The sequence below is a fragment of the Saccharomyces eubayanus genome, chromosome XIII, assembly GCF_001298625.1.
Source record: "Saccharomyces eubayanus strain FM1318 chromosome XIII, whole genome shotgun sequence".
In the NCBI taxonomy this organism is placed as follows: domain Eukaryota; kingdom Fungi; phylum Ascomycota; class Saccharomycetes; order Saccharomycetales; family Saccharomycetaceae; genus Saccharomyces; species Saccharomyces eubayanus.
In genome coordinates this window covers 831,325-854,633 of record NC_030972.1, presented here as the reverse complement: position 1 = coordinate 854,633, position 23,309 = coordinate 831,325, and the positions used below count along the sequence as shown (strand labels likewise).

General features: G+C 40.9%; 13 protein-coding genes across 13 annotated transcripts; 6 read left to right on the top strand and 7 right to left on the bottom strand.

Annotated features, from left to right (window-relative positions):
• Positions 1 to 10: 10 nt before the first annotated feature.
• Positions 11 to 1,873, bottom strand: PRC1 (carboxypeptidase C PRC1; the record flags this gene model as incomplete). The annotated part of the gene is made up of 1 exon (XM_018367410.1): positions 11 to 1,873. One exon carries the CDS (start codon positions 1,871 to 1,873, stop codon positions 11 to 13), a length of 1,863 nt encoding a protein of 620 aa, XP_018220344.1.
• Positions 1,874 to 2,595: 722 nt separating this feature from the next.
• LCB1 (serine C-palmitoyltransferase LCB1) lies at positions 2,596 to 4,260 on the top strand (the record flags this gene model as incomplete). The annotated part of the gene is made up of 1 exon (XM_018367409.1): positions 2,596 to 4,260. One exon carries the CDS (start codon positions 2,596 to 2,598, stop codon positions 4,258 to 4,260), a length of 1,665 nt encoding a protein of 554 aa, XP_018220343.1.
• A 378-nt stretch (positions 4,261 to 4,638) lies between these two features.
• On the top strand, positions 4,639 to 5,232 carry GSR1 (Gsr1p; the record flags this gene model as incomplete). The annotated part of the gene is made up of 1 exon (XM_018367408.1): positions 4,639 to 5,232. The coding sequence occupies one exon, from the start codon at positions 4,639 to 4,641 to the stop codon at positions 5,230 to 5,232; it is 594 nt and encodes a 197-aa protein (XP_018220342.1).
• A 150-nt stretch (positions 5,233 to 5,382) lies between these two features.
• JNM1 (Jnm1p) lies at positions 5,383 to 6,519 on the bottom strand (the record flags this gene model as incomplete). The annotated part of the gene is made up of 1 exon (XM_018367407.1): positions 5,383 to 6,519. One exon carries the CDS (start codon positions 6,517 to 6,519, stop codon positions 5,383 to 5,385), a length of 1,137 nt encoding a protein of 378 aa, XP_018220341.1.
• Positions 6,520 to 6,681: 162 nt separating this feature from the next.
• On the top strand, positions 6,682 to 8,064 carry HER2 (glutamyl-tRNA(Gln) amidotransferase subunit HER2; the record flags this gene model as incomplete). The annotated part of the gene is made up of 1 exon (XM_018367406.1): positions 6,682 to 8,064. The coding sequence occupies one exon, from the start codon at positions 6,682 to 6,684 to the stop codon at positions 8,062 to 8,064; it is 1,383 nt and encodes a 460-aa protein (XP_018220340.1).
• Positions 8,065 to 8,167: 103 nt separating this feature from the next.
• On the bottom strand, positions 8,168 to 8,666 carry GOT1 (Got1p; the record flags this gene model as incomplete). The annotated part of the gene is made up of 2 exons (XM_018367405.1): positions 8,168 to 8,481; positions 8,645 to 8,666. The coding sequence occupies 2 exons, from the start codon at positions 8,664 to 8,666 to the stop codon at positions 8,168 to 8,170; spliced, it is 336 nt and encodes a 111-aa protein (XP_018220339.1).
• Positions 8,667 to 9,043: 377 nt separating this feature from the next.
• On the bottom strand, positions 9,044 to 10,798 carry TDA1 (protein kinase TDA1; the record flags this gene model as incomplete). The annotated part of the gene is made up of 1 exon (XM_018367404.1): positions 9,044 to 10,798. The coding sequence occupies one exon, from the start codon at positions 10,796 to 10,798 to the stop codon at positions 9,044 to 9,046; it is 1,755 nt and encodes a 584-aa protein (XP_018220338.1).
• Positions 10,799 to 11,788: 990 nt separating this feature from the next.
• On the top strand, positions 11,789 to 13,306 carry HAS1 (ATP-dependent RNA helicase HAS1; the record flags this gene model as incomplete). The annotated part of the gene is made up of 1 exon (XM_018367403.1): positions 11,789 to 13,306. One exon carries the CDS (start codon positions 11,789 to 11,791, stop codon positions 13,304 to 13,306), a length of 1,518 nt encoding a protein of 505 aa, XP_018220337.1.
• A 273-nt stretch (positions 13,307 to 13,579) lies between these two features.
• ABZ2 (aminodeoxychorismate lyase ABZ2) lies at positions 13,580 to 14,734 on the bottom strand (the record flags this gene model as incomplete). The annotated part of the gene is made up of 1 exon (XM_018367402.1): positions 13,580 to 14,734. One exon carries the CDS (start codon positions 14,732 to 14,734, stop codon positions 13,580 to 13,582), a length of 1,155 nt encoding a protein of 384 aa, XP_018220336.1.
• Positions 14,735 to 14,924: 190 nt separating this feature from the next.
• On the bottom strand, positions 14,925 to 17,840 carry HSH155 (U2 snRNP complex subunit HSH155; the record flags this gene model as incomplete). The annotated part of the gene is made up of 1 exon (XM_018367401.1): positions 14,925 to 17,840. The coding sequence occupies one exon, from the start codon at positions 17,838 to 17,840 to the stop codon at positions 14,925 to 14,927; it is 2,916 nt and encodes a 971-aa protein (XP_018220335.1).
• A 205-nt stretch (positions 17,841 to 18,045) lies between these two features.
• Positions 18,046 to 20,955, top strand: DSS1 (exoribonuclease II; the record flags this gene model as incomplete). The annotated part of the gene is made up of 1 exon (XM_018367400.1): positions 18,046 to 20,955. One exon carries the CDS (start codon positions 18,046 to 18,048, stop codon positions 20,953 to 20,955), a length of 2,910 nt encoding a protein of 969 aa, XP_018220334.1.
• A 253-nt stretch (positions 20,956 to 21,208) lies between these two features.
• On the bottom strand, positions 21,209 to 21,469 carry MRPL33 (mitochondrial 54S ribosomal protein uL30m; the record flags this gene model as incomplete). Its single annotated transcript, XM_018367399.1, has 1 exon — positions 21,209 to 21,469. The coding sequence occupies one exon, from the start codon at positions 21,467 to 21,469 to the stop codon at positions 21,209 to 21,211; it is 261 nt and encodes an 86-aa protein (XP_018220333.1).
• Positions 21,470 to 21,727: 258 nt separating this feature from the next.
• On the top strand, positions 21,728 to 23,275 carry NGL2 (RNA exonuclease; the record flags this gene model as incomplete). The annotated part of the gene is made up of 1 exon (XM_018367398.1): positions 21,728 to 23,275. The coding sequence occupies one exon, from the start codon at positions 21,728 to 21,730 to the stop codon at positions 23,273 to 23,275; it is 1,548 nt and encodes a 515-aa protein (XP_018220332.1).
• Positions 23,276 to 23,309: the final 34 nt, after the last annotated feature.

The window sequence follows — 23,309 nt, the reverse complement described above, 5'->3', positions numbered from 1 at the left end:
AACACACGCTTTATAAGGATAGGTCGCCATGAATCCATTCGTTAACCATACTTAGTGCGTTTTCAGGGACGTCAAATGGAACCATGTGACCACCGTTGAAGACTCTTAAGTAGGTGAAATGCTTGTAAGACTTGACTTCACCAGCGACCTCGTCGGTGATAGAAGCGGTCCAGTTACGTATTTTTTGGTCAGCGAATTCTTCGTCGTACTTCCAAGGTAAGACGTCGGTCCATGCCTTGTTACCCAACCAGTTGCAGATGAAGTCCTTGTCACCAGCGTAGACCAGGATGGGCAAATCTTGATTCAAAAGGTCCGTGACGGCTGTGTGGTAGGGCTTCATCCAGTCTCCTGCAAACAGGAAGTTTCTGTTGATGTCGAAATTACAGGATTCATAACGGTCGACTTCTGCGCCGACAGCTTCCTTAACATAGTCTTGGTTCAAGTAGTCGTCGATGTCTTGCAATGCTGGGTAGCACAAATTGCCGCCTTCACATTCCTTTCTGATGTCGTAAACGTTTTTACCGGTACGTTGGTAAGGAGCCAGTTGGGCGTTGTTACAGTAGATAGTGGCTGGAACACAGGACCAGACGGACTGGGAGTTGTAGCACGACTCGATCAAACCTAGACAACGTTCCAAAGAGTCCTCCATGGCGGAACACTCTTCGGAGGGCAGAACGGAAGGTTCGCCACCTTCACCACAAGCCATTGGCTCGTAGTAGTTGTACTGGGTCAATGGGTCGGTGAGACCGTTACCAATCAGGACCGAGGTCAAGTTGAAGTTTCTGTCCTTGTGGGACAGAATCTCAGAGGCAAACACAGGGATGTAATGGCCAGCGTAGGACTCCCCAGCGATGTGGAAGTCTTGACCCTTGTTGACGTATTCGGGGAACTGGTCAAAAAACAGCTCCAAGAAGTTGTAGACGTCCTTACCTGCAGCGACAGTGTTGGAAACACCTTCGGACCCAGAGTAGGAGAAACCGACGTTGACCGGTTGGTCAAGGAAGATCACAGATGCGTTGCTGTTCCAAGAGTAAGGGTTTTCGATGGGCTTCAAGTCGGGCCCGATGGATGAAGGCCCCAGTTCAAAGAACAGCCCGGTCAACGAGGAGCAGCCAGGCCCACCGTTCAACCAAAGGATGACCGGGTCATTGGCAGGGTCGTTTCTGCTTTCAAAAAACCAGAAGAAAAAGTGCTTGTCTTCGTCCTCAACGTCCAGGTAACCTGTGTACTGCGTCACGTCCGGGTCGATGCCCAGGATTTTGGGGTCTTTGATCTTGTTGACACGCAGCTGGTAGTTCTCGATAGCATCGTTCTTGACCACGAAGTCCCAGTCCGTCTTGGTCTTAATGGCCTCGGGGAACTTAGGCTTGGTCGATGTCTGCAGGCTCATGACCTGGTTGGGGAACAGGTCGTTCATCTCTGTCCATGCGTCCAGCACGTTGGAGTCCAACTCCTTCAAAAGATGGTCCAGGTCCAAGTCCAATCCGAACTTCTCTGCGGTCTGGCGCAAGATGTCCTTATCCAGACCCAGCGGTCTTTGCAGCGAGATGGCCGTGGCGAGTGTGGTAGACAGGCCCAGTCCACATAATAAGCTAGTAAATGGTTTCATAGCGGGAGTACGTTTGGGTTGAGTGCAAAAAACGGTCTCTCTTGACTGTTTCTTCTCTCTTACTTTGTTGTACTCGGAAGGGAAGAGAAGAAGAAAAGGGTACGTTCGGAGCTTTTTGTTGCAGCTCTTATCTGTAGCTTTTAATACTGGCCCCTTCTTTAGGGCCCCGCGGGTGGCCCCTGCCCCAACGATAAAGCTATCGTACAAGCAGCAAGAACTAAGAAGCCAGCAAGAATGCTGGCCAAGAGTACAAGACGTTGTCATCGCTGGGCAAGACAGAAGACGACAGAAGCACCATGCAGCGCTCAAACGTGCGCTTCTACACAAGGAAGAGAAGAGGCGGAACACGGCGAGCACCCGCTAGCGACGCTCAGGTTGACCCGCCGCACCTCTATCCGTTTGCAGTTGCGATGGCAGTTGTAATCTACTTTGTGGAGCGTTGGTTTCCGTGATATAAAGCACTCTAGAAATGTAATGAATGAACGAATGCTACAAGGGAAATAGTAAAGCCATCGAAAATATAACCGCCACCCCTACCGTACGACGGCATATACCTTATCACGAAAAAAGGGGCGTGTAAACCCTAATGTTATCGCTATCAACGAAAAAGGGCTAAAACTAAAAATAGCCATCTAAACCCTGAACCATACATCATGATATACGAAACCCTAGGTCACGTTCTTCTTTTTGAGGCGCCAAAATTTTCTTTTGTTTTTTTTTTTGCCTTTGGTATCAAATTTTTCACTCGTTCTTCTTTTTTTATAGGGGCATAAAGCATGCTACTGAAACCAGTAAGGAAAATAAGAGTACGAGAGGTATAGAACAGAAGAAAAAGAAAAGGAAAAGGAAAAGGAGAAGAAAGAATTTTTTTCAAAAGACATCGAGTAGCATAGTACAACAGCGCTCTATCCTTCCGCTTGTCTCTCCTCAACACCCCATTTTGCTCGTGTAGAGTTGTACAGTTTTTGTCTCTTTTCTAACACGCAATGACACATATTCCCGAAGTTCTGCCCAAGTCCATACCCATCCCTGCATTTGTCGTCACTACGTCGTCTTACCTCTGGTACTACTTCAACCTGTTGATGGTGCAGATTCCTGGGGGCCAGTTCGTCGTCTCGTACATCAAGAAGTCGCACCACGACGATCCGTACCGGACCACCGTCGAGATCGGGCTGATCCTGTATGGGATCATCTACTATCTGTCGAAGCCGCAACAAAAGAAGAGTCTGCAGGCGCAGAAGCCCAACCTGTCGCCCCAGGAAGTCGATGCCTTGATCGAGGACTGGGAGCCCGAGCCACTGGCCACCCCCATCGCCATCGATGAGCAATTGTGGAGAGTTGCCGCGATCCCTGTCACCATGGACATGCCAATCCAGAACCACGTAACGATCACGAGGAACGATCTTAAGGAGACGTACACCAACGTTTTCAACCTGGCCTCGAACAACTTCCTGCAGTTGTCCGTTACGCAGCCCGTCACGGACGTGGTCAAGACCACCATCAAGAACTATGGGGTGGGTGCCTGTGGGCCCGCTGGGTTTTACGGTAACCAGGACGTCCATTACAGGTTGGAGTACGATTTGGCCCAGTTCTTCGGCACCGAAGGTGCCGTGCTGTACGGCCAAGACTTCTGTGTCGCCCCATCTGTGATCCCTGCCTTCACCAAGCGTGGTGACGTGATCGTTGCCGATGACGAGGTTTCTCTATCGGTGCAGAACGCCCTGCAACTAAGCAGGTCCACGGTCTACTACTTCAGCCACAACGACATGAACTCGTTGGAATCTCTGTTGAACGAGTTGACCGAACAGGAAAAACTCGAAAAGCTGCCCGCCATCCCAAGAAAATTCATCGTCACTGAAGGTATCTTCCATAACTCCGGTGATCTGGCTCCACTACCGGAGTTGACCAAGTTGAAAAACAAGTACAAGTTCAGGTTGTTTGTCGACGAGACGTTCTCCATCGGTGTGCTTGGTGCCACGGGTCGTGGGTTGTCCGAACACTTCGACATGGACCGCGCCACGTCCATCGACATCACTGTCGGGTCCATGGCCACCGCATTAGGCTCCTCCGGTGGGTTTGTGCTTGGTGACACCCCCATGTGCCACCACCAACGTATTGGTTCCAACGCCTACTGTTTCTCCGCCTGCTTGCCTGCCTACAACGCAACGTCCGTCTCCAAAGTACTAGACTTGATGGACTCGAACAATGACGCTGTGCAGACACTGCAAAGATTGTCCGCACATTTGCACGAAAGCTTTGCATCAGACAACACTCTGCGCCCATACTTCATCGTGACGTCTTCCCCCGTGTCCGCTGTACTCCACTTGCAACTGACACCGGAATTCAGATCCCGCAAGTTTGGCTACACCCGTGAACAGCTGTTCGAAACCATATCGGATCTACAGAAGAAGTCCCACACAAACAAGTACATCGAACCTTACGAGGAAGAAGAGAAATTACTGCAAGCCATAGTCGACCACGCTCTTGCTAACCACAAGGTGCTTATCACAAGGAACACCATCGTGCTGAAGCATGAAACACTCCCAGTGGTTCCAAGCTTGAAGATCTGCTGTAACGCCGCCATGTCCCGAGAGGAACTCCAACACGCCTGCGAAAGTGTTAAGCAATCCATCCTTGCTTGTTGCCAATAAACTAATAAACAAGAAGAGAAAAACGTATATATATATGTATAAATACATGTATACGCACTTATATATATATTAATATATATATATATATATATTTATACACTAATACCAATGGTCGCCATGCGATCTCTGTGCCGAATCGGTGTGGTGCACGGCGCCATAATGCGCTAAAATTTTTTTGATTCTTGAAACTTTCTTTTTTCTTCGTTCTTTCGAGGCACAGCAACTTACATTATGCATTTGTTTGTTTATTTATAGAAAAGAAAGGAGGATGTAGTGATTCGCATTTCTCCAAGACTGCTCAGTTTCGCCAAGCAAAGTTAATAAAGCTAACAGAGCTAACAAAGCACCAAACACAAACAAAAAGTACTCCAAGGCAATATGATGCACTTCAGGAAAAAATCAAGTGTCAGTAACACGAGTGACCACGAAGGAGGGAACCATCCCACGGAGGCCAAAATCTCTGATGACGACAAGGCAAGATTAAAGATGCGTACCGCTTCCGTTGCTGATCCTATCTTGGATGCTGTGCAGGAAGCTCAGCCTTTTGAACAAGCCGCTGATACCTTCCACGATAACATGAACAGACAATCTTACTTCTCCAACGAAGAAGGTCACGTTCTGTGCGACGTCTTCGGTCAAACAATCACACAGGCTGATATATCGAACCCAACTAGAGCAAGAGACGAGAGACCTCTGGACACTATAAGAAGTTTCGAGTATGCTGTCTCTGGAGACCCAATCTGGGCCCAACAGTTGGAGACTCCCACCTATGGGTTCCGTGTAAGACCTGACTTTCCCATGTTCGGTTCTGCTGTGGCCTATGACGCGAACGGTATGCCTCAACAAATGGGTGCTTCTTCCAACCAAATGTACGGTGAACAAGCAGTTTATCAACCACAACAGCACGTTGAAACTGGGGAGAAAGAAAAGAAGAAGAAGAGAGGTTTATTCGGTAGAATGAAGAAGAAATAAGCTGTTGATACCCCACAGACACTTTTGTTTTCGATGATTTTCTTTTCTCTTTCGAATTTTTTGGATACTTCATATTATTATATATATATATTTCTCGTTTTTACATGGATACAAAAAATCAAACAATAAAAAAATTAAGGTTGTATAAAATCACTCGTCTATCTTATGTTCCGTTTTACTGTGTGAGACTCTGTCTTCAAGAGAATCGATTTTCCGCGTGATTTGGTCCATGTTTTGCCGAATTTTTGTCTCTTGCTCATTGAATTTAACGTCCAGTTGCTCTAAAGTCTTTAACCATACTTGTTCTTGTTCCCGGACACTTGTTATTTGCGAGTCCAACCTTCTTGTCGTTTCGTACACATCCACCACTTTATTGTTCATTTTGTTTAGAGCCTTCATTCTCTCAGTCAATTGCGGCAGCGAATCTCGATACTGTTTAAACATAGCATACATGTCGTTTATTTCTTTTATTTTGCTTTCAGGCGTAATAATTTTGTTCACAGTTTCATCACCTAATTTCTGGTCTCGCTGCATTTTTTTACCCAACAGCGAGTTTTCAAACTGTTCATTTAGTTCCATCAGTCTATCCTGGAACTTTCGTAGCTTTTCTCCTTCCTTGTCATCATCTTGTAGAAGCTGTATGGTTCTGTAGAGTTCATTCACTCTATTATACACTGATTTTCCATCTTCTTGACCTTCTAGAATTCCTGGAACACCAACATAACGTTCCATCCCGGATATTCTCTGGTCTAGCTTTTGCAATCTTTTGATACTGGTCATATCAAGTGATATATCGGGTAGCATCGTGATAGGTTGACTTTCACTGTCCCCGATGAGCTCTTTCTCCAAATTGGCAAACCTGCTTGATGACTGTATCGCTAACTTTGATTGCAATTTGCATAACTCTCTAATTTCGTTTCGCCTTTCAAGAGATGGATCTTCCGTTTCCAGCTCCTTCAATTCTTTCCTTATTCTATCTAGTTTTCCTTGTCGACTCTCAGCATCTTTATTGCTGATAACTTTTCTTTCATCATTATGATCCGATTGCCTATTCCTGAGCACATCGAACAGTAATTGCTCTCTGATAACTTTTCTCAAGCTCTCAATGTCACGTTTGGGCTCAACAATGATCTTATCATTTGTTAGGACCGTGCCTTCTTGTTGTTCTTGTTGTGCGTCTTCCTTCACTTCATTTTCAAAAACTTCTTGAGATTCTTCATCGTCAATGCCAATCAAACTGTCGTAATCTACACTAATAGCTGGGTCACTTAAATCTATCACGTTCATAAATGGGTTGCCGTTGTCTGCTTTCCCTAAACCAGTTACAGCCTCATCGTTTCCATGTTTTTCACAGCGTATTGGCTGGAAAAAAGTGTATATATAATAAACCTATCGAATCTTATTTGAGGCAGAGAATCCGATAAAACAACCACACCCAATTATGCAACGATGCCTTTGAAGCGTTCTTTAAAACAACCACTTCAAAGACTATCCGATTTACAATCAAAATATAATATATTTACAAGCATCAATACAACGGCAAACAAGGAACAAACAAACAAACCATTAACGAATTATGTTGCCAGTATTAAAGACAACATAGTCACTAAAGACCTCCCAACTACCTGTGCCTCTCATATGCTTGAGAATTTCAAATCACCGTATGATGCAACCGTAGTAAAATTGTTAAAGCAAGCTGGAGTACATATTTTAGGTAAGACCAACTTAGATGAATTTGGAATGGGATCTGGAGGAATACATTCAATAAGGGGGGCCGTAATCAATCCTTTATATCCTCACGAACAAAGAATGATCATGGGCGGTTCCTCCTCTGGGGCTGCTGCGAGTGTTGTTTGTGATCTAGTGGACTTTGCCCTGGGCACAGATACCGGTGGTTCTGTTAGGTTGCCTGCGTGCTATGGGTCCATTTTGGGCTTTAAACCATCCTACGGACGTTTGTCCAGGTTTGGCGTAATAGCATATGCTCAGTCTTTAGATACAGTAGGGATTTTGACTAAAAAGATAGATGTATTACGGAAAGTATTTCAGGTACTTGATAAATATGATGCTAAAGACCCTACTTCATTAAATGATGAATTGCGTGGTCTGATAGAAAAAAATATGAAAGCTAAAAAATCTTTAAAAATTGGTATTGTGAAGGAATTTAACCATGAAAGTTTGCCCAATGAATTTCACCAATTATATCCCTCTTTTTTGGAAAAGTTAGTGAATTTAGGTCACGAAATATACCCTGTATCCATTCCGTCAGTAAAGAATAGTTTACCAATTTACTATACATTATCCCCAGCAGAAGCAGCTTCAAACTTGTCGAGGTATGATGGTATCAGATACGGGTACAGGGATTCCAAACTTGATATAAAAGACGGCGTTTTATTTGCTCCCACCAGGTTCAAATTTGGAAGAGAAGTGAAAAATAGGATTATCTTAGGTAATTATAATCTTTGTTCGGATGCATTCAAAAATAATTTTATCAAAGCTGAAAAACTAAGGGTAAATTTGATTGACGAGTTTGACAGGATCTTCAAATTCCCGAATGTTTTGACTGATTCTAAGGGGAATCCGGAAGGCTTGGATATACTATTAGTACCAACGTCATCTAAGCTTCCTGAGACCATAAAGAAATTTCAAGAAGAGGAAAGTAAATCTCCGGCCAACTCTTACATCAACGATGTCTTTACAGTCCCCATGTCATTAGCTGGACTACCGACTTTATCAATGCCTTTGAAAGAGAAAACACCAATAGGCGTACAAATAGTGGGCCAATATGGTGATGATTCCACAGTGTTGGATTTTGTCGAATCAATATCATAGGTTTGTGGGGAAAGCGATAATCATGTAAATAACATTAGTTTTTTTTTTATACCTATAGAAAGTTCGAAATTTTTTATCTGATACGCATACATAAATAAGTGCGTTACACTGGCAGAACTCTCACACCTGCTAATCTATCTACTATTGGAGAAACAGCAGGGTGAGAAAGAAATGGACCAATGATCGGCATCGACCTTAAAAATTGTACGATAACCCCGAAGAAATCACCAAAAAGATTCACAATACCCAGTGATTCGATTATAAAGCCCAAAAATGTCCATTTTATCAAAATCATAAAGGCCCCGACTAGGAAGAAGAGCGAGCCACGTCTTTTATTCGGTCTTGTAAAGAATATGTATGTCTTTTGTGAACCAATAATTAAAAATACCCCAATTAAGAACAAAATATTACCCAAAGCTAATAAAGCACGATCAAATAAAGTAAATACGCCAAACAAAAAGAAAAGAAAACCACCGAAAGTGAAGGCCACGCCGAATTCTATAAAAAATGAATAGTTAGTGATAAAGGAGCCAGGTTGATTAGGAAAAGCAGTGTGCATCCGGAACATTAAAAAACATACTCTGAGCCTCTGTCAGCCACATTTCGCACGATGATGGATAGACTGGATGATGCTAGGGTTGAGCTGTAAATCAATCATACAAGGAAGGCAAGGCTTACGTTTCAACTCATCTTAATTGTCTAAAATTGAATATTTTTCAAATGCCCGAAAAAACAACGCGACGGGTAATACGTGGCGCGAAAAATAATAATAATAAACAAATGATACATGTCAAAAATAAAATGCGTGTATTTAAAAAATAGTATCTAACCTTTCTTTTAGTGTGTTTCGTATTTTCCCATAATTGTTTATATATTACATTTATTTCATTCTTTTTAAAAAAGAATAATTAATCCCGATTTTCATGAAGAATGTCATCTCAAGTAAAAAAAAAAAATAAAAAGCAAGTTGCTTTCGGTACTATATTAACATAGTTTCATCACCGTCAGAGTCATCAACATTCACCTGGAATGAGGCTGCGTGTTTTCTTGAAGAATTCTTATCGTTTATAAAATCATTATCGTTTATAGCTGTGGTATCGTGGCTGCTCATCGAAGCGGTACGTGGGGTCAAAAGCAGATCCATTTCATTAACAAACTTCTTCACACTGGTTGATGAGCCTTGTCTAGATAAGCTTTTGGGGGTATTGAAGTTTGAACGGGATTCCGGTGTGGTACTAAAACAGCCGTTCATCAAGCTATTTTTTGGTGGCTTAGGGTCCAGAACAAACGTAGAATTCTTTTTCACGAGCCCAGACTTTGATGAGGATGAAGTGCCACTCTTGTTAGCGTGGAGAAATTCATGGGTCGCAGCGGGCTTCAAAGAAGTCATGGATAATGTCTTCTTCAAAGTGTCTCTAATTCTGTTTAGTGATCGTTCACGGGAATTGATGGTTCTATCAACGTAAAGGTCAGGCAAGTCCATCTTGCTGTTAAAAGCAGTGGAAGTTTCTGAGGACCCGCCGTCCATGTTTAAATAAGCCAGTGTGGTGGTTTTTCTCGATTTCGATGGCGATCTTAAAGTGTGCATGGACGCCGTAGAAGATACTCTTCTTATCGTCGGGTTGAATACGAAATTCGTGGTATCCTTCTTGTGTAAAGAGTTTGAAGTAGCAAAATAATCCTTGATGAAAGGATGGTGTTTTAAGTTTGTGGCGGAGCGCCTAACGGCGGGATCGACGGTGAAACAACATTGAACGAAGTTCCAAAACTGTTCATATTTGGGGTCGTGCATTGTTTGCTCGTCGACGTAATAATCGCATTTGGAAATACATTCCAATGTCTCATCATCTGTAGTGCAGTCGAAGGGAGTGTAGCCGAAAGCCATGAAGTATGTCAAGACACCGAGGGCCCATATGTCAACGGGACAGCCATATTTCTCTAGTTCACCCACTTGGTCAGTAGACATATCACCGACACCTTTGCATTTAACGATCTCCGGAGCAATGTACGAGATTGTACCGACAAACTCCTTCAGCGAGTTGACCTTTGTGGTGTTGTATTCAGCAGCAAGACCGAAATCGGCAAGGACCAGGTCATGGGCCAAAAGATCGTACTTAAAGTCCCCATGATGTTCACCCTGCAGGTTTTTTTCGTTTTCGTTTACTCTTAATCTAAATAAAACATTTTCCGCTTTCAAGTCTCTGTGAACAATACCTTGCGAATGCAAAAACTCCAAAATGCTTACTATACAGGCACAGTATGACGTGACCTGAGTCTGGAGGTCTAGAGCTTGGTTTTCGACAATTTTTTCATACAGGTCGCCCTTCTGACACAGCTGGGTAATCAGTACGATGTTATCCGCTGTTTCAAAGTAGTCGAAAAGCTGTAATATATGGTGGTGTCCTTCAAAAATGTCCAGGGAGTGCTCGTTTTTCTTCTCCATATCTCTGATTTTTTCGCTTATCGACCTTAACAGGTCAAATTCCCTTTGGATAAGCTGGATTTTGTTTCTAACGGTTTGCTTCTTAATCAGTTTCATCGCATACAAATCCTTTGTTTGAACGTTCATACACTCCTTGACGACACTGAAATTCCCATCACCCAAGGAGTTATGGTTGGTGACGTATTTGCATTTGAAGGCTTGAGCATCTTCGTTGCAGCCGCTTAGTTGGGGCCAAGGTTTTTCTTCTGGCAGACGCTTTTGTAACTGGGAGGCAGAAGCGCTGGTAGTCATATCTTGAGTTCTTTTGTTTGTTTTGCAGCTATTAGAATGCTTACTACAATTTATGCAATGAAAAAAATGACAACTGCTTCAAGAGAAAGAAATGGATGGGAAATTGTAAGAAGTAAATAAATGAAAAATGAATAAATATGTAAATAACTAAATGGAATGTCAAACTAAAGAGGAAGAAGCAACGAACCGGGGAAAGCCATACCCCTTCGATGTATTTTCATATCCTCACTACGTGATATACCCCGCTCTCTTTTCCTTTTTCTGTTCTGGAATTCTACACCCTATTGTCAGAGAGCGAAAATAGCCAAAAATTTTCTCTCTTTTCGTGATAATATTCGTTTCAGGGGTCCTCGTGCCACCCCACCTGTGAAACCCGCGGAACAACCTGACACGTGGAGGTTTTTCCGGGGCGCCAAAATGGAAAAACCAAATAAATCGGAATTTGAGCCATAGCGTGGGGTGGGGGGGGTAATAAAGCGCCTGTAACGGCGAAGGCGAGGGCCACGTCGGCGGCTAAAAGAGATGAACTTATGTGGATGTAGTCAAAAGCATCAACGGCGTGCTTCGGCAAGACGATGGTTTACGTTTGAGGCATGCAAGGATGTTAGCTGACGCGGGGTCTTTGACAACTCGGTATTCCGCATGACTAGTAAGATATTGCATCTAGCCGTTAAGTACGGTTCTTCGCTGCAATGACGTATCTTTGCTCCTATTTTTGACAAAGGTCATGTCAGCATTTCAAGAAGTGGTTTTCTTATTATGTATTATGAGGCATGTGAGTGGTAATTTAAGGCTTACCCGGCCCAATGACTTTTGCGGTACCCGCACTGAAAATTTTTCTTTTCGCTTTTCTTTTTTTTTTTTTTTTTCACTATTGGGCTTTTGCGATGAGATGAGATGTTATAGTGTATATACAACTCTTTAGTATACATTTCCTAGATAGTGCAATAGTGAGCAAACAAAAGAACGAGCGAGATCAATAGGAGAAGTATGGTTACCCCTTCCAAGAAGCGTTCTAGAGATTCCGAATCTCCAGAAGAACCTGTAGTAGATGAGATTGAAAGCATAAAGAAAAATGAAGCCACAAGTGAAGCAGACCAGACAACTTATGTGGAAACTTTCGCAGAACTGAATCTATCCGAGCCAACTTTGAAAGCCATTGAAAAAATGGGGTTCACCACTATGACCTCTGTTCAATCCAGAACCATCCCACCTCTTTTGGCTGGTAGAGATGTTCTTGGGGCTGCTAAGACAGGTTCCGGTAAGACACTGGCCTTTCTTATCCCCGCCATTGAACTATTACATTCTTTGAAGTTCAAACCAAGAAACGGTACCGGTATTATTGTCATTACCCCTACAAGAGAGTTGGCTTTGCAAATTTTCGGTGTGGCAAGAGAGTTGATGGAGTTCCATTCTCAAACGTTCGGTATTGTCATCGGTGGTGCTAATAGAAGACAGGAAGCCGAAAAATTGATGAAGGGTGTTAACATGTTGATTGCTACACCTGGCAGACTGTTGGATCATTTACAAAATACAAAGGGTTTCGTGTTTAAGAATTTGAAAGCTTTGATTATCGATGAAGCTGACAGAATCCTAGAAATCGGGTTCGAAGATGAAATGAGACAGATCATTAAGATCCTACCAAACGAAGACAGACAATCTATGCTATTCTCTGCCACACAAACAACCAAAGTGGAGGATTTGGCTAGAATCTCCTTGAGACCAGGCCCTCTTTTCATCAACGTTGTTCCTGAAACAGACAACTCCACCGCAGATGGATTGGAACAAGGCTACGTAGTGTGTGACAGTGACAATAGATTTTTGCTATTATTCTCCTTTTTGAAACGAAACCAAAAAAAGAAAATTATTGTTTTCTTATCATCGTGTAACTCTGTGAAGTACTACGCTGAATTATTAAACTATATCGATTTGCCTGTTCTTGAACTACATGGTAAGCAAAAGCAACAGAAGAGAACAAACACATTCTTCGAATTCTGTAATGCAGAAAGAGGTATCTTAATCTGTACAGATGTTGCAGCCAGAGGTCTAGATATCCCTGCTGTGGATTGGATCGTCCAATTTGATCCTCCTGATGATCCAAGAGATTATATTCATAGAGTAGGAAGAACCGCAAGAGGCACCAAGGGTAAGGGTAAATCTTTAATGTTCTTGACTCCTAATGAGTTAGGGTTCTTGAGATATCTAAAGGCTTCCAAGGTCCCATTGAATGAGTACGAATTCCCCACAAATAAAATTGCCAACGTTCAATCGCAATTAGAAAAATTAATTAAATCCAATTATTATCTACATCAAACAGCTAAAGATGGTTATAGATCGTATTTACAAGCATACGCTTCACATTCTCTGAAAACTGTTTATCAAATCGATAAGTTGGATTTGGCTAAAGTAGCAAAGTCGTATGGTTTCCCAGTTCCTCCAAAAGTTAACATTACTATTGGTGCCAGTGGAAAAACTCCAACGACCAAAAGACGTAAGGCTCACAAGTAAATTAAATGAAAAACTATATTTTTTAAAGACTGTTGGGTGTACACAGAACCAACACATAAGTGAAACGTCCATTTTTACTCTTACCGCTACATTTTCCTCTTTTTTTCTCCCATTCTATGTCATTTAAATAATTGTATAAACTGCGGTTTTAGTTTATTGCTTTCTATGCGTGTTGTCTATATCTACTCTTGTATACTTGGGTATGCAAAATTAGAATTTGTAAACTATTATAAAAAAAAAAATTAGATAATCTTTATACATCTGTTTGTATTCTTAAGTTTTTATTCTAATTGTTCCCCTTATACATCCCATAACACCGTTGAAGAGTAGCACCTCGTCACCAACAGCCAACTTTTCTATCTCTATATCGTCTTCTTCGATAAGACCGAGCCTTAATAAATAATGACGCATTGTACCACATAGACACCCACTTGTCAATTTTGGTGTCACATATTTCTTGTTACCGTTAAAGTCTCTACGAATTATTGCCACGTTCGTTATCGAACCTTCCATCAATTGTCCAGATTTGTTAGAAAGTAAAATCTCACATTGAGAGACAGGGGAAGATGGTTCCGTCCCTTTCACCTTATTAATGGCGGTTTGCATGTGAGTTCTTGCACTAGTGTAATGACCCCTTGATGTTGTTTTAAAACTGGTGAAAACGGACTTATCTATTGGTTCAGATGCAATAACGACGTCCCAATTTATTGAGCCACGATCCAAAAATCCGTTTAGCATTGCTTCAATAAAATAGTTGGAAGCGTTGTCACAGCTTTTGGTCAGTTCAAATATAGGCGTCATAGGTAATGGCACTGCCTCCATTCGAATACTCCCTACCTTAGAAACAAGAACCCGCATTTTGTAGCATTGTTTTTCACTGATCATACTTTGCACTTTTTCGAAGTATTCTACGGTACCTTCTTTACAATCAACCAGAGTTTCAATTAGTAGCTTGAAAAAGTCATGTAGAGATATATTCAAATCAATTCTAAAGAAAGATAAAGCTAGCCTTAGTCTTTGGTACTGTTCTTCTAACAAGAAAAATCTCTCATAAATAACCTGTAAAATTTCTGGTTTCCGATAGCACTCAATAACTTTGCAGCACTGCTTCCAGACATTAGGAGATTGAATATCTTTGAGAAGGTCTGCACCGGAACTAGCCTCGTTTACTCGCAAATAACACGAATAGTCCTCCTTGATAATCTGTTGCTTGATTTCATCGTCTCTTAAACCCAATTCAACAGCAGGGCACTCAAATATATTGTTTTTTGAAGATAAACAGCGTGTAAAACCAGGATCGTATCTAAAAGTAGCCAAAACTTCAAAATCAGAAACAACAGTTATGTCTTCTACATTCTTATTTTTTAGATAATACTCTGGATCAATCATTGATAAAACTGATTCTGAGACAGTTTTTTCCTTACCCATTCCGGTCCCTTGTATCTTTTTTTTCTGTTTGGCAATTGACTTTATATTACTTTTGCTATTTTTTTTAGAGATTCGTAATTAAGTTTGTATTTCAATTGGATGTAGCTCCCAAGGCAGAACAAATGGGGGAGGCAGAAGTGTCTGGTAAGGTACTGCTGTAACAGGGAGGTTATCTGTATACTTTATATACTTATAAAATTAAGTCTAGCTCTTCTACATACTGTTCATTGTTGTCCCGCGTAACAGGATAAAAAGGTACCATGGAGTCCTGATACATTACATATAAGTTATTGTATACTCTCCAGAATGGCTTCCTTACGGTCTTTGCTGGATGAAATAACCCCGCCCATATGTAGTTCATGAACATACCAGGACCAACCGCTTGACTCAATGCTTCCAACCCCTCTAAAATACGCAAAATAGCATGCGGTGAAGTCTCAAAAATATTGGGGATTAGAATATTTAGTAGGTGAATAAAGGCATCCTCGTGTCCAGTACCTGCACAGTTCAGAGCCAAATGACTTACGACATTCGAGGCTGTCTGACGGTGGACTAAATCTCTATCAGTGAGCGCGTCTTCCAACAACGGCGTAATGAAGTATATGTAATCCTTGGACATGTCACCAATATATTCGAACATAAACGACATAGCTTTAAGGACACCATTTTGAACATTCGTCTCTGGCGTTGTGTATTCATTCATAATTACCGGCAAAACATTATAGGGACCACATACTTCAGCTACAATACCAATGGCAACAGCTGTACATACACGTAATTGACGTTCTTGAACTTTCAAATTGTTTAATAAAGCTACAAGAACATCTTGTGGTCCGATGGCCTCTGCAATAAAGCCAAATGTTGCATTTGCTGATCTTCTTATTTCCTTGTTTGTACTTTTTAATAGTTCTAATAGCTCAAAACATATTCTCATCCATTCTTTGGGAGGAGCATGGGTTGGTGCTAACTTGGCAATAAGTCCGACGAATTTGATAGTGTTTACCTCAACTTTTCTGTGCTTATTTCTCAAGATTGGGGTTAAAGTAGGTAAAATCTGGTTAACTGGAGGTTGTAGATTATCTATAACCATAACACTCGAAATACAGCGCATTGCGTTGATGATTGAACCTAGAACTTCTGGGTATACTTCGCCTAAAGATTCATACAGTATTATATTCAATTTATTCAACATTTCAAATTCGTGACAGTTTTTGATGACCGGTATCAATATCGCACACAGATCAGCTGCATGCTGACGGATCAAAGGAGTTTTGTGCTTTAAGTGGTTCAAAATTGTGCTTATAATAGGTGCCAGAAAAGGTTTCATACGAATGTCAAGCGATAAAGTAACTGCCCCAAACCCTTTGAAAATTGTAGAGTCGTTATTCGTCTGCTCCTGAAATGCTATCAAGAGTGCATCAATAAGTCGCGTTTCTAACCTTTCATCTAAATCTGCTGTCCCCAATAAATTCACTATCTTTGTAACCGCATGAACTCCCATTGTTCTGAATGGTTCAGCTTCATCCCTCAATGGTTTTAATAATTTATCAATGGCATACGAGCAGCCTAGCTTTTCTGCTAACACTACTGTCGTGTATGTAACGACTTTGTTTAATGGCTTGTCTAGGGCCACACGTCTGATCCAAAATTTTTGGAAAAATTCTGGTGCAATTTCCTCCCGTAAAAAGTTTGACGTTATAGATTCAACTCGACTACATTTTTGTAACACTAAAAGGATAGTTTTTTTCATGTCGTCATCAGGTGTGTCGAACTCGCGTTTAATTATCCTCATTGCTTCTGTAGTATAATAGCCAGCATACTCTGGATCCATTAATGGAATCATAGAGCCAACGGCTTTTAAAAAGGAAGATAAGACTTTACCACGATGACTTCTTATACCCTTCCACAGTGGCTCCAGCGCAATGTTGAACGCCTCAATACCGTACGGATATGCGTTTTCGGCCAGCGTAGATAAAGTATTCGCTGTAACGATTCGTACTGGAACATGGTCGTCTACTAAGCCGTCCTTGATACAACTTATAAGACCAGCAAGGTGGTTTAGTACACCTATTCCCAAGATTAAACCTATTTGTTGAACAATTTTTATACCTGTATGCCTTGCTCTCCACGATTTCCGCGAATGGCATGCTGCGTTAATGAAGGGAAGCAATTGATTAACACCGAGGGCTTTTGCCACTACAGCCATTGCCCTAGCAGCTGTATTTCTAATATATTCATCTTCATTCTCGATATCAGGTCTTATCACCGTGAGCATGGTTGTTAAGCCAGTAACCATGGACAAATTGGTAATGATTTCTTGACCAGTGGAACGAACTATTGGATCTTCGTCAATCAGCAATGGGGCCGTCACTACTAATATTTTATGCGCATAAGGCCTTGTTAGGTCACCCAGTTTGTAAAGAACACGATCTATGGCCTTGATCATTAGATGTCTTTCTTGATCTTCCAAGGACCTGTCCAGTAATATGGGCAATAGTCGATCAAATATTATTTGTGGACCAAACGTAACTGCTTTTTCAGTTAAAAGTCTCATTGAGGTCCTTCTGCTTGCCGTGTTACCATTCTTAATTTTCAGAAGTAGCATCAAGAATGATCTTTCTTTCTTCTCGTCCTTGCTCAATTCGTCTATAGGTTTTTTGGATACAATTTCAGCAAAATATTTATGGTCAGAAGGCTTGAAAAACATTAAATCTTTAACTCCTTCTATATCAACTAAGACGTTGTCGGAATTTTCGCTAAATGTTTTCTGAGATTCTTCAGGTGGTTCGTAACCTTTTACATCCCATCGAGATTTTCTTTTCCTTGGAACCACAGCGTTTTGAGTATCTTCCTTGGAGGTAATTTCTTTTGTGTCTGGACCAGGTCCAAGCCTCAAATCGAATCTTTTTCTGTGGTACTCATCCTCTCTATTGTGCACTGTCTTGGTTTCCATCTTTTCTTGTAACACATCCTTCTCCTTTTCACTAGTACGTGTGGCTTCTTCCTGGAGGTTTTCTCTCAAATCTTGAGGAATGGAATATTGACCACCCAACCGGTGGCTACCATCAGTATTACTAGCCTTAACAAACTGCACAGGATGACTCATAATAGCAGAACCGATCTTGACTTCCTGATCCTTTACTGCATAGAAATCTGAAAGATGCTTTATTTTCAACTCATCGAGATTTCAGTTCGGCAAATATCAAAATGAGTTCCGAATAAAGTCAAATATTAGAAATTATGGCAAAGAGCATTCAAGATAGCCATAATCTATTGTGTACATCTGTGAAAAAGCAATCTATAGCGGAATAATGGTAGTTAGAGGGAATCATCAGGCCTTTCTTATCACAAGAAGCTTCCATACCTATAGACCCTGTTTAAGGGTCACCAACAGAAATAAACGACAGCGAAGCAAGTACAATCAGCAAGAAACAGCACCATTCGACTATGCGACATTGTCAAAAAAAGACCAAGTCGAAGACACAGCAATAGCTAGACCAGTTGAAAATGAGAAAGAGATAGAAGCGATAAATGAAGATTTTTTACACAGGACTAAGGGATTGGAGCCTGATATTGAACTAAAACAGCTATATCAGATTAAAGAAGAGTTCAATAAACGTTATAGAGATAGGTATGTTGCTCCTTCGGAAAGTTGGTATTTAAACTCCTGGCGGTCATTGACAAAACCAAAGATTCCGTCCTACGGATTAATAAATTCAGATGTTCATTTTGATACGAAATCGAAAAGCTCAAAACAAATGGAATTTCAACCAGCCCAACTGATGGAAAACCCTTTGAATGTTGGTGACCTAGTTCTTTTAAAAATCAGACCAAACGAATTGGCGATGTGTGTAAGCCTTCCGAATAGTACTATGGATCCGCGATACACATTTGCGTCTATCGATGGATCGATGTCTTTTGCGACTAAAAACCGTGTATTGTTAAGGCTTCCTCAAAAATTACCTACTGGAATTAACTCGCTCGTCCAACCTGAAGGCCATCATAAATATTTGCCAATCGGGACCGTAAAGAACTTTTCCAACCAAACAAATATTCTCCCGACTGCGGCGAGGCAAATGATAACAAGTAGGAGTCCGGCACAGATTTCCAAACAAGCGTGGAAAGATTTACCAATCACTACGAAAAAATTACAATTACTTCACAGGTCATTACAAAATTATATGGGCCCATGGCAAATTCCATTTTTCACTTTGGTTGGATTAGTCCAAAAACTGGATTTGAATAAAGCGCTGGATAATAAAGATGGATTAACCTATTTGGCTGATCTAGTGAACAGTTATAAAAGCGCCGATAGTGTGCCCATGAACTCGGCTACCTTTGTTTCCACATATTGGGCCATTGTACAACAACAGGAATCTAATCTTTGGGGGAAAATACACTTGAATACTGCGCTGCTCTCCCCTACATCAGTTACAATCATCCCTTTGAAATCCCAACACTTATACTATGCACAGGTAATAGAGAAGCTAGAAGCTGACAACTACAAGGACATCGACCGATTTGTAAAGTTGGTGAACGAAAGAAAATATAAAGATATCTCATCTTTATACCCTTCTGTCATTCAGCTGCTGAAAGATTTTGCCGCGGGAAACTTCCACAATAATGGAGTTATAGTCACCTTAATCTCCAAAATATTTAGAAAGATAGAACTCTATAAGAGTTTTGATATAACAAGAGATATATGTCAAGATCTGGTCAATGAAATTTTACCCAATAAAATGATCAATCCGTTGTTACTGAATATGGATTTAGCTTTGCCTGCATCTTCGAAATTGGGGCAATCACAGCAAAAGCTTTATGAGTTGACAGACATAGAAAACCTGCAAGCAAGTAACTCCAATATTAATGGTGATAGATATGATTTTGGTGATCTTAAGGTTTTTTGTATAGATTCGGAGACTGCGCATGAGATTGACGATGGAATCTCGATAGAAAACCACAGAAAGGACGGATTGTACACTTTACATATCCATATTGCAGATCCTACTTCTTTGTTTCCAGAAAGCACTAATCTTGATTCTCAGGGTATTACCACGGATGTTCTAAATGTTGCATTAAAAAGGTCGTTCACCACATATTTGCCTGATTTGGTTGTTCCCATGCTACCCGAGTCTATATGTCGCTTATCTGATTTGGGAAAGCAAGGGCAAAGGACAAGAACAATATCGTTTTCTGTTGACGTTAAAATTCTCCCTAAAAGCACTGGAGAACCCATTGAAATTATGTATGATAGCCTTAAAATTCGGAAAGGTATTGTGTCGAATTTCCCTAAAGCTACGTATAATGATGTTGATAGGATTCTTAGTATACCTGACAGCGAAGCACCACCCTTCAAAGAAGATTTGGAAAGCTTGTTTATGATTTCCAAATTACTGAGGGAGCGACGTATAAAGAAAAACAATGCTGTTATCTTTGGTGAGGGGTTTAACAGGGGTCTGGTAACGCTGACTTCTAATGATGAAGGCGAACTGACTGAGGTATCATTTTCGGACCAAGCGGAAACATCATCTAACGTCCTAGTGTCGGAAATGATGATCTTGGCCAATACGTTAGCGGGTAGATTTTTTACAGAAAACAAAATTAGCGGTGTATTTAGATGTTACAAACAGCTACCACTGGATGCGATAGCACAGCAGCAATATAATTCCATGATAACAAGTACGAAGAAAGGAATTTTTCCCAAGCTAGAAGATATCACTAAGCTTTCATCACTTTTGAACTCAAGTTTTTATACCGGACAGCCTTTCAGACATGAAATGATTGGAGCTAAACAATATTTGACCGTAACATCCCCACTTCGTCGATTTCCGGATCTGATAAACCATCTGCAGATCCATCGTCATTTGCAGAAAAAGCCGCTATGTTTCAGCCAAGCTCAAATTAACCGTCTAATCTGGCCAATTCAATCTCGAGCAGACATTCTGAAAACGGCAAGTCGTAACTCATCAACATATTGGACACTGAATTATTTGAAGAGGATGATGAAATCGGACCCGGAAAAAACGTACGATGTAATGATAACATCAGTACCGCAGAACGGTTTTGCTGGATGTGTTTTTCCTGACCTATCGTTTGCTAGGGGGACATTGAAATTGCATCCAAGCACTAAGCATTATCCCATGATAGGGGATACTGTAAAAAATTGTAAAATTTTGAAAATCGATTGCCTAGAAGGAATGTTGGAACTTGAAAAACTGTAAGAGGAGCATGCCTCTTCAAGATTGAAAATAAACAGACCCTGTATATTTTTCTCCATGTAAATAAACTATATAACCATGAAATTAAGGCCAGCGCTTTAATTTATTCGTGTCAAAACTGCATAAAGATAAATAGTAACACGTTCCAACCCAGAAAAGAAGTTAATATATATATATGTATATATGTGTGTATTTATATGTACAAGTGAGGGATACCAAGAAGAAAGAGATCCCAGCTATTTTGTTGTCCAGAGCTTTAAATAATGGCTCTTTTCTCTACCACAAACCCGGGGTTGGACTTTCTCAACTCTCGTTGTTGATGTGGTGTTAGTTTATGCTCCGTAACCTCTACTGTGACCAACTCTTTCACTTTAGCTAATGATCCCGCTATGGCTGGGTTCACTGTTTTATATACTATTGATCCCCTCTTACCTAGACCTAAACTTTTGACAACGCTCTTTGTCGTATGCGGCATGCCAATGAGTGACCTGCTTAATGTGATTTTGTAAAACACCATCGCTGGTATTCGCTAGCAGTTTATGTGTAGTGATTTCATCTCAAGGCTCCCAACATTTAGTCTTAGAAAGGGTATATTTCATCTTTAATGCTGAAAAAGCTCTTCGAGAGCCATTTCGTGCAGAGAGATTTCGGTTTATAAAAAATGGTTGTTTTGGTTGTTTAATAAGTTTAAGAAGAAGCAACTATTCAAACTATTCAGAAAGCAGGTGTATAGTCCCATTCCAGTCTTCTCTGTGCTTCGAGATATTAGATAAAGATGACACAAGACGAAAAAGTTAAAACCTTAGCCTCAGATGCTAGCTATGCTTCAGAAGCGGAAACTAATAAGCCCGTTAAAGACTTAAAGCAGCAAATTGATGATACCTCGAAGAAGCAAACAAGAAAGAAGGGAAATAAAGGTAAGAAATCAAAACCGGAAGTGACACCCGAACATATTGCTAAAGTTCGTGCGGAAAGGGATGCCGTGAGAAAGGCTAAGAGAGATTCATTGTTGGCTCGAGGTATTGATCCAGACTGCCCACCAGAATTGCATTTCATCAAGAGGCCTTTCCTATCGTTACATGAGAAGGAGCCAGTGACGGGGTTTAGATTTAAGCTGATGACTTACAATTGCTTGGCGCAAGCTCTTATTCGTAGGAAATTGTTCCCAGATAGTGGCGATGCCCTGAAATGGTACAGACGTTCTAGAGTTCTATTAAATGAATTCAAGCATTACAATGCCGATGTCATCTGTTTGCAAGAAATTGATCATATCCAGTTTCAAAGCTTTTGGAAAGAGGAGTTTAATAAGTTGGGATATGAGGGGCAATACCATAGGAATTCTACAAAGAATCATGGTGTTGCTATTATATGGAGAAGAGACATGTTTCAGCAAGTGGATAAAATGCTAATTGATTATGACAAGGAAGTTTCGGGAAATATCCCCACAAGAACTACGACAAATAATGTGGGTTTGGTCTTGGCTTTGAAATTCTCTGAAAAAGTACTGTCGAACTTAGGTAAAGCATCATCAAAAAAACGCGGTATTCTGATTGGAACTTCGCATTTATTTTGGCATCCGTTCGGTACTTATGAAAGAACAAGACAATGTTATGTTGTTCTAAAGAAAATGGAAGAGTTTATGCACCGAGTTAACGTTTTGCAGAATGAAAATGACGGAGATTTATCTCATTGGTTTCCTTTTTTCTGCGGTGACTTTAACTCTCAACCTTTCGACACCCCATATCTGTCTATGACTTGCAAGCCAGTGCATTATGAGAACAGAGCAAAGACCGTTATTGAATGTAGTACTTCATTTAAATTTTCAAAAGTACGGGATGGTGAAGAGGGTGCAGATGAAGAAGAGGGTGGGAATATCGAGAAATTTGGTAAAGATCAACCTGAGAGCCCCGTTCCAAAGGATTTTCATGCTAACGAAGAGCAAATTGAACTGGTGGATGAGATGGCACAACTTCACAACTCATTGGATATGAGAGCTGTTTCGTTATATTCCGTTGCCTATAAAAACGTTCATCCAGGAAATGCAGGTCTTGATAATGATAGGGGTGAACCTGAAATTTCCAATTGGGCAAACACTTGGCGCGGGTTGTTAGATTACCTATTTTATATTAAAAAATGGGACCTACAAAGTAACTGTCAAAAAGTGGATAGTCTTAACGACTTTGAAAAAGACAACGAAATCAAAATCAGAGGGTTTTTAAGGATGCCTCCTGGTAGCGAAATGACAAAGCATGGACAACCCCACGTTGGAGAATATGCAAGTGATCATTTGTCCATGGTTTGCGACTTAGAGCTGCAGTTATAGATAGATTGTATTTATAAACACCTTCAAAAAAATA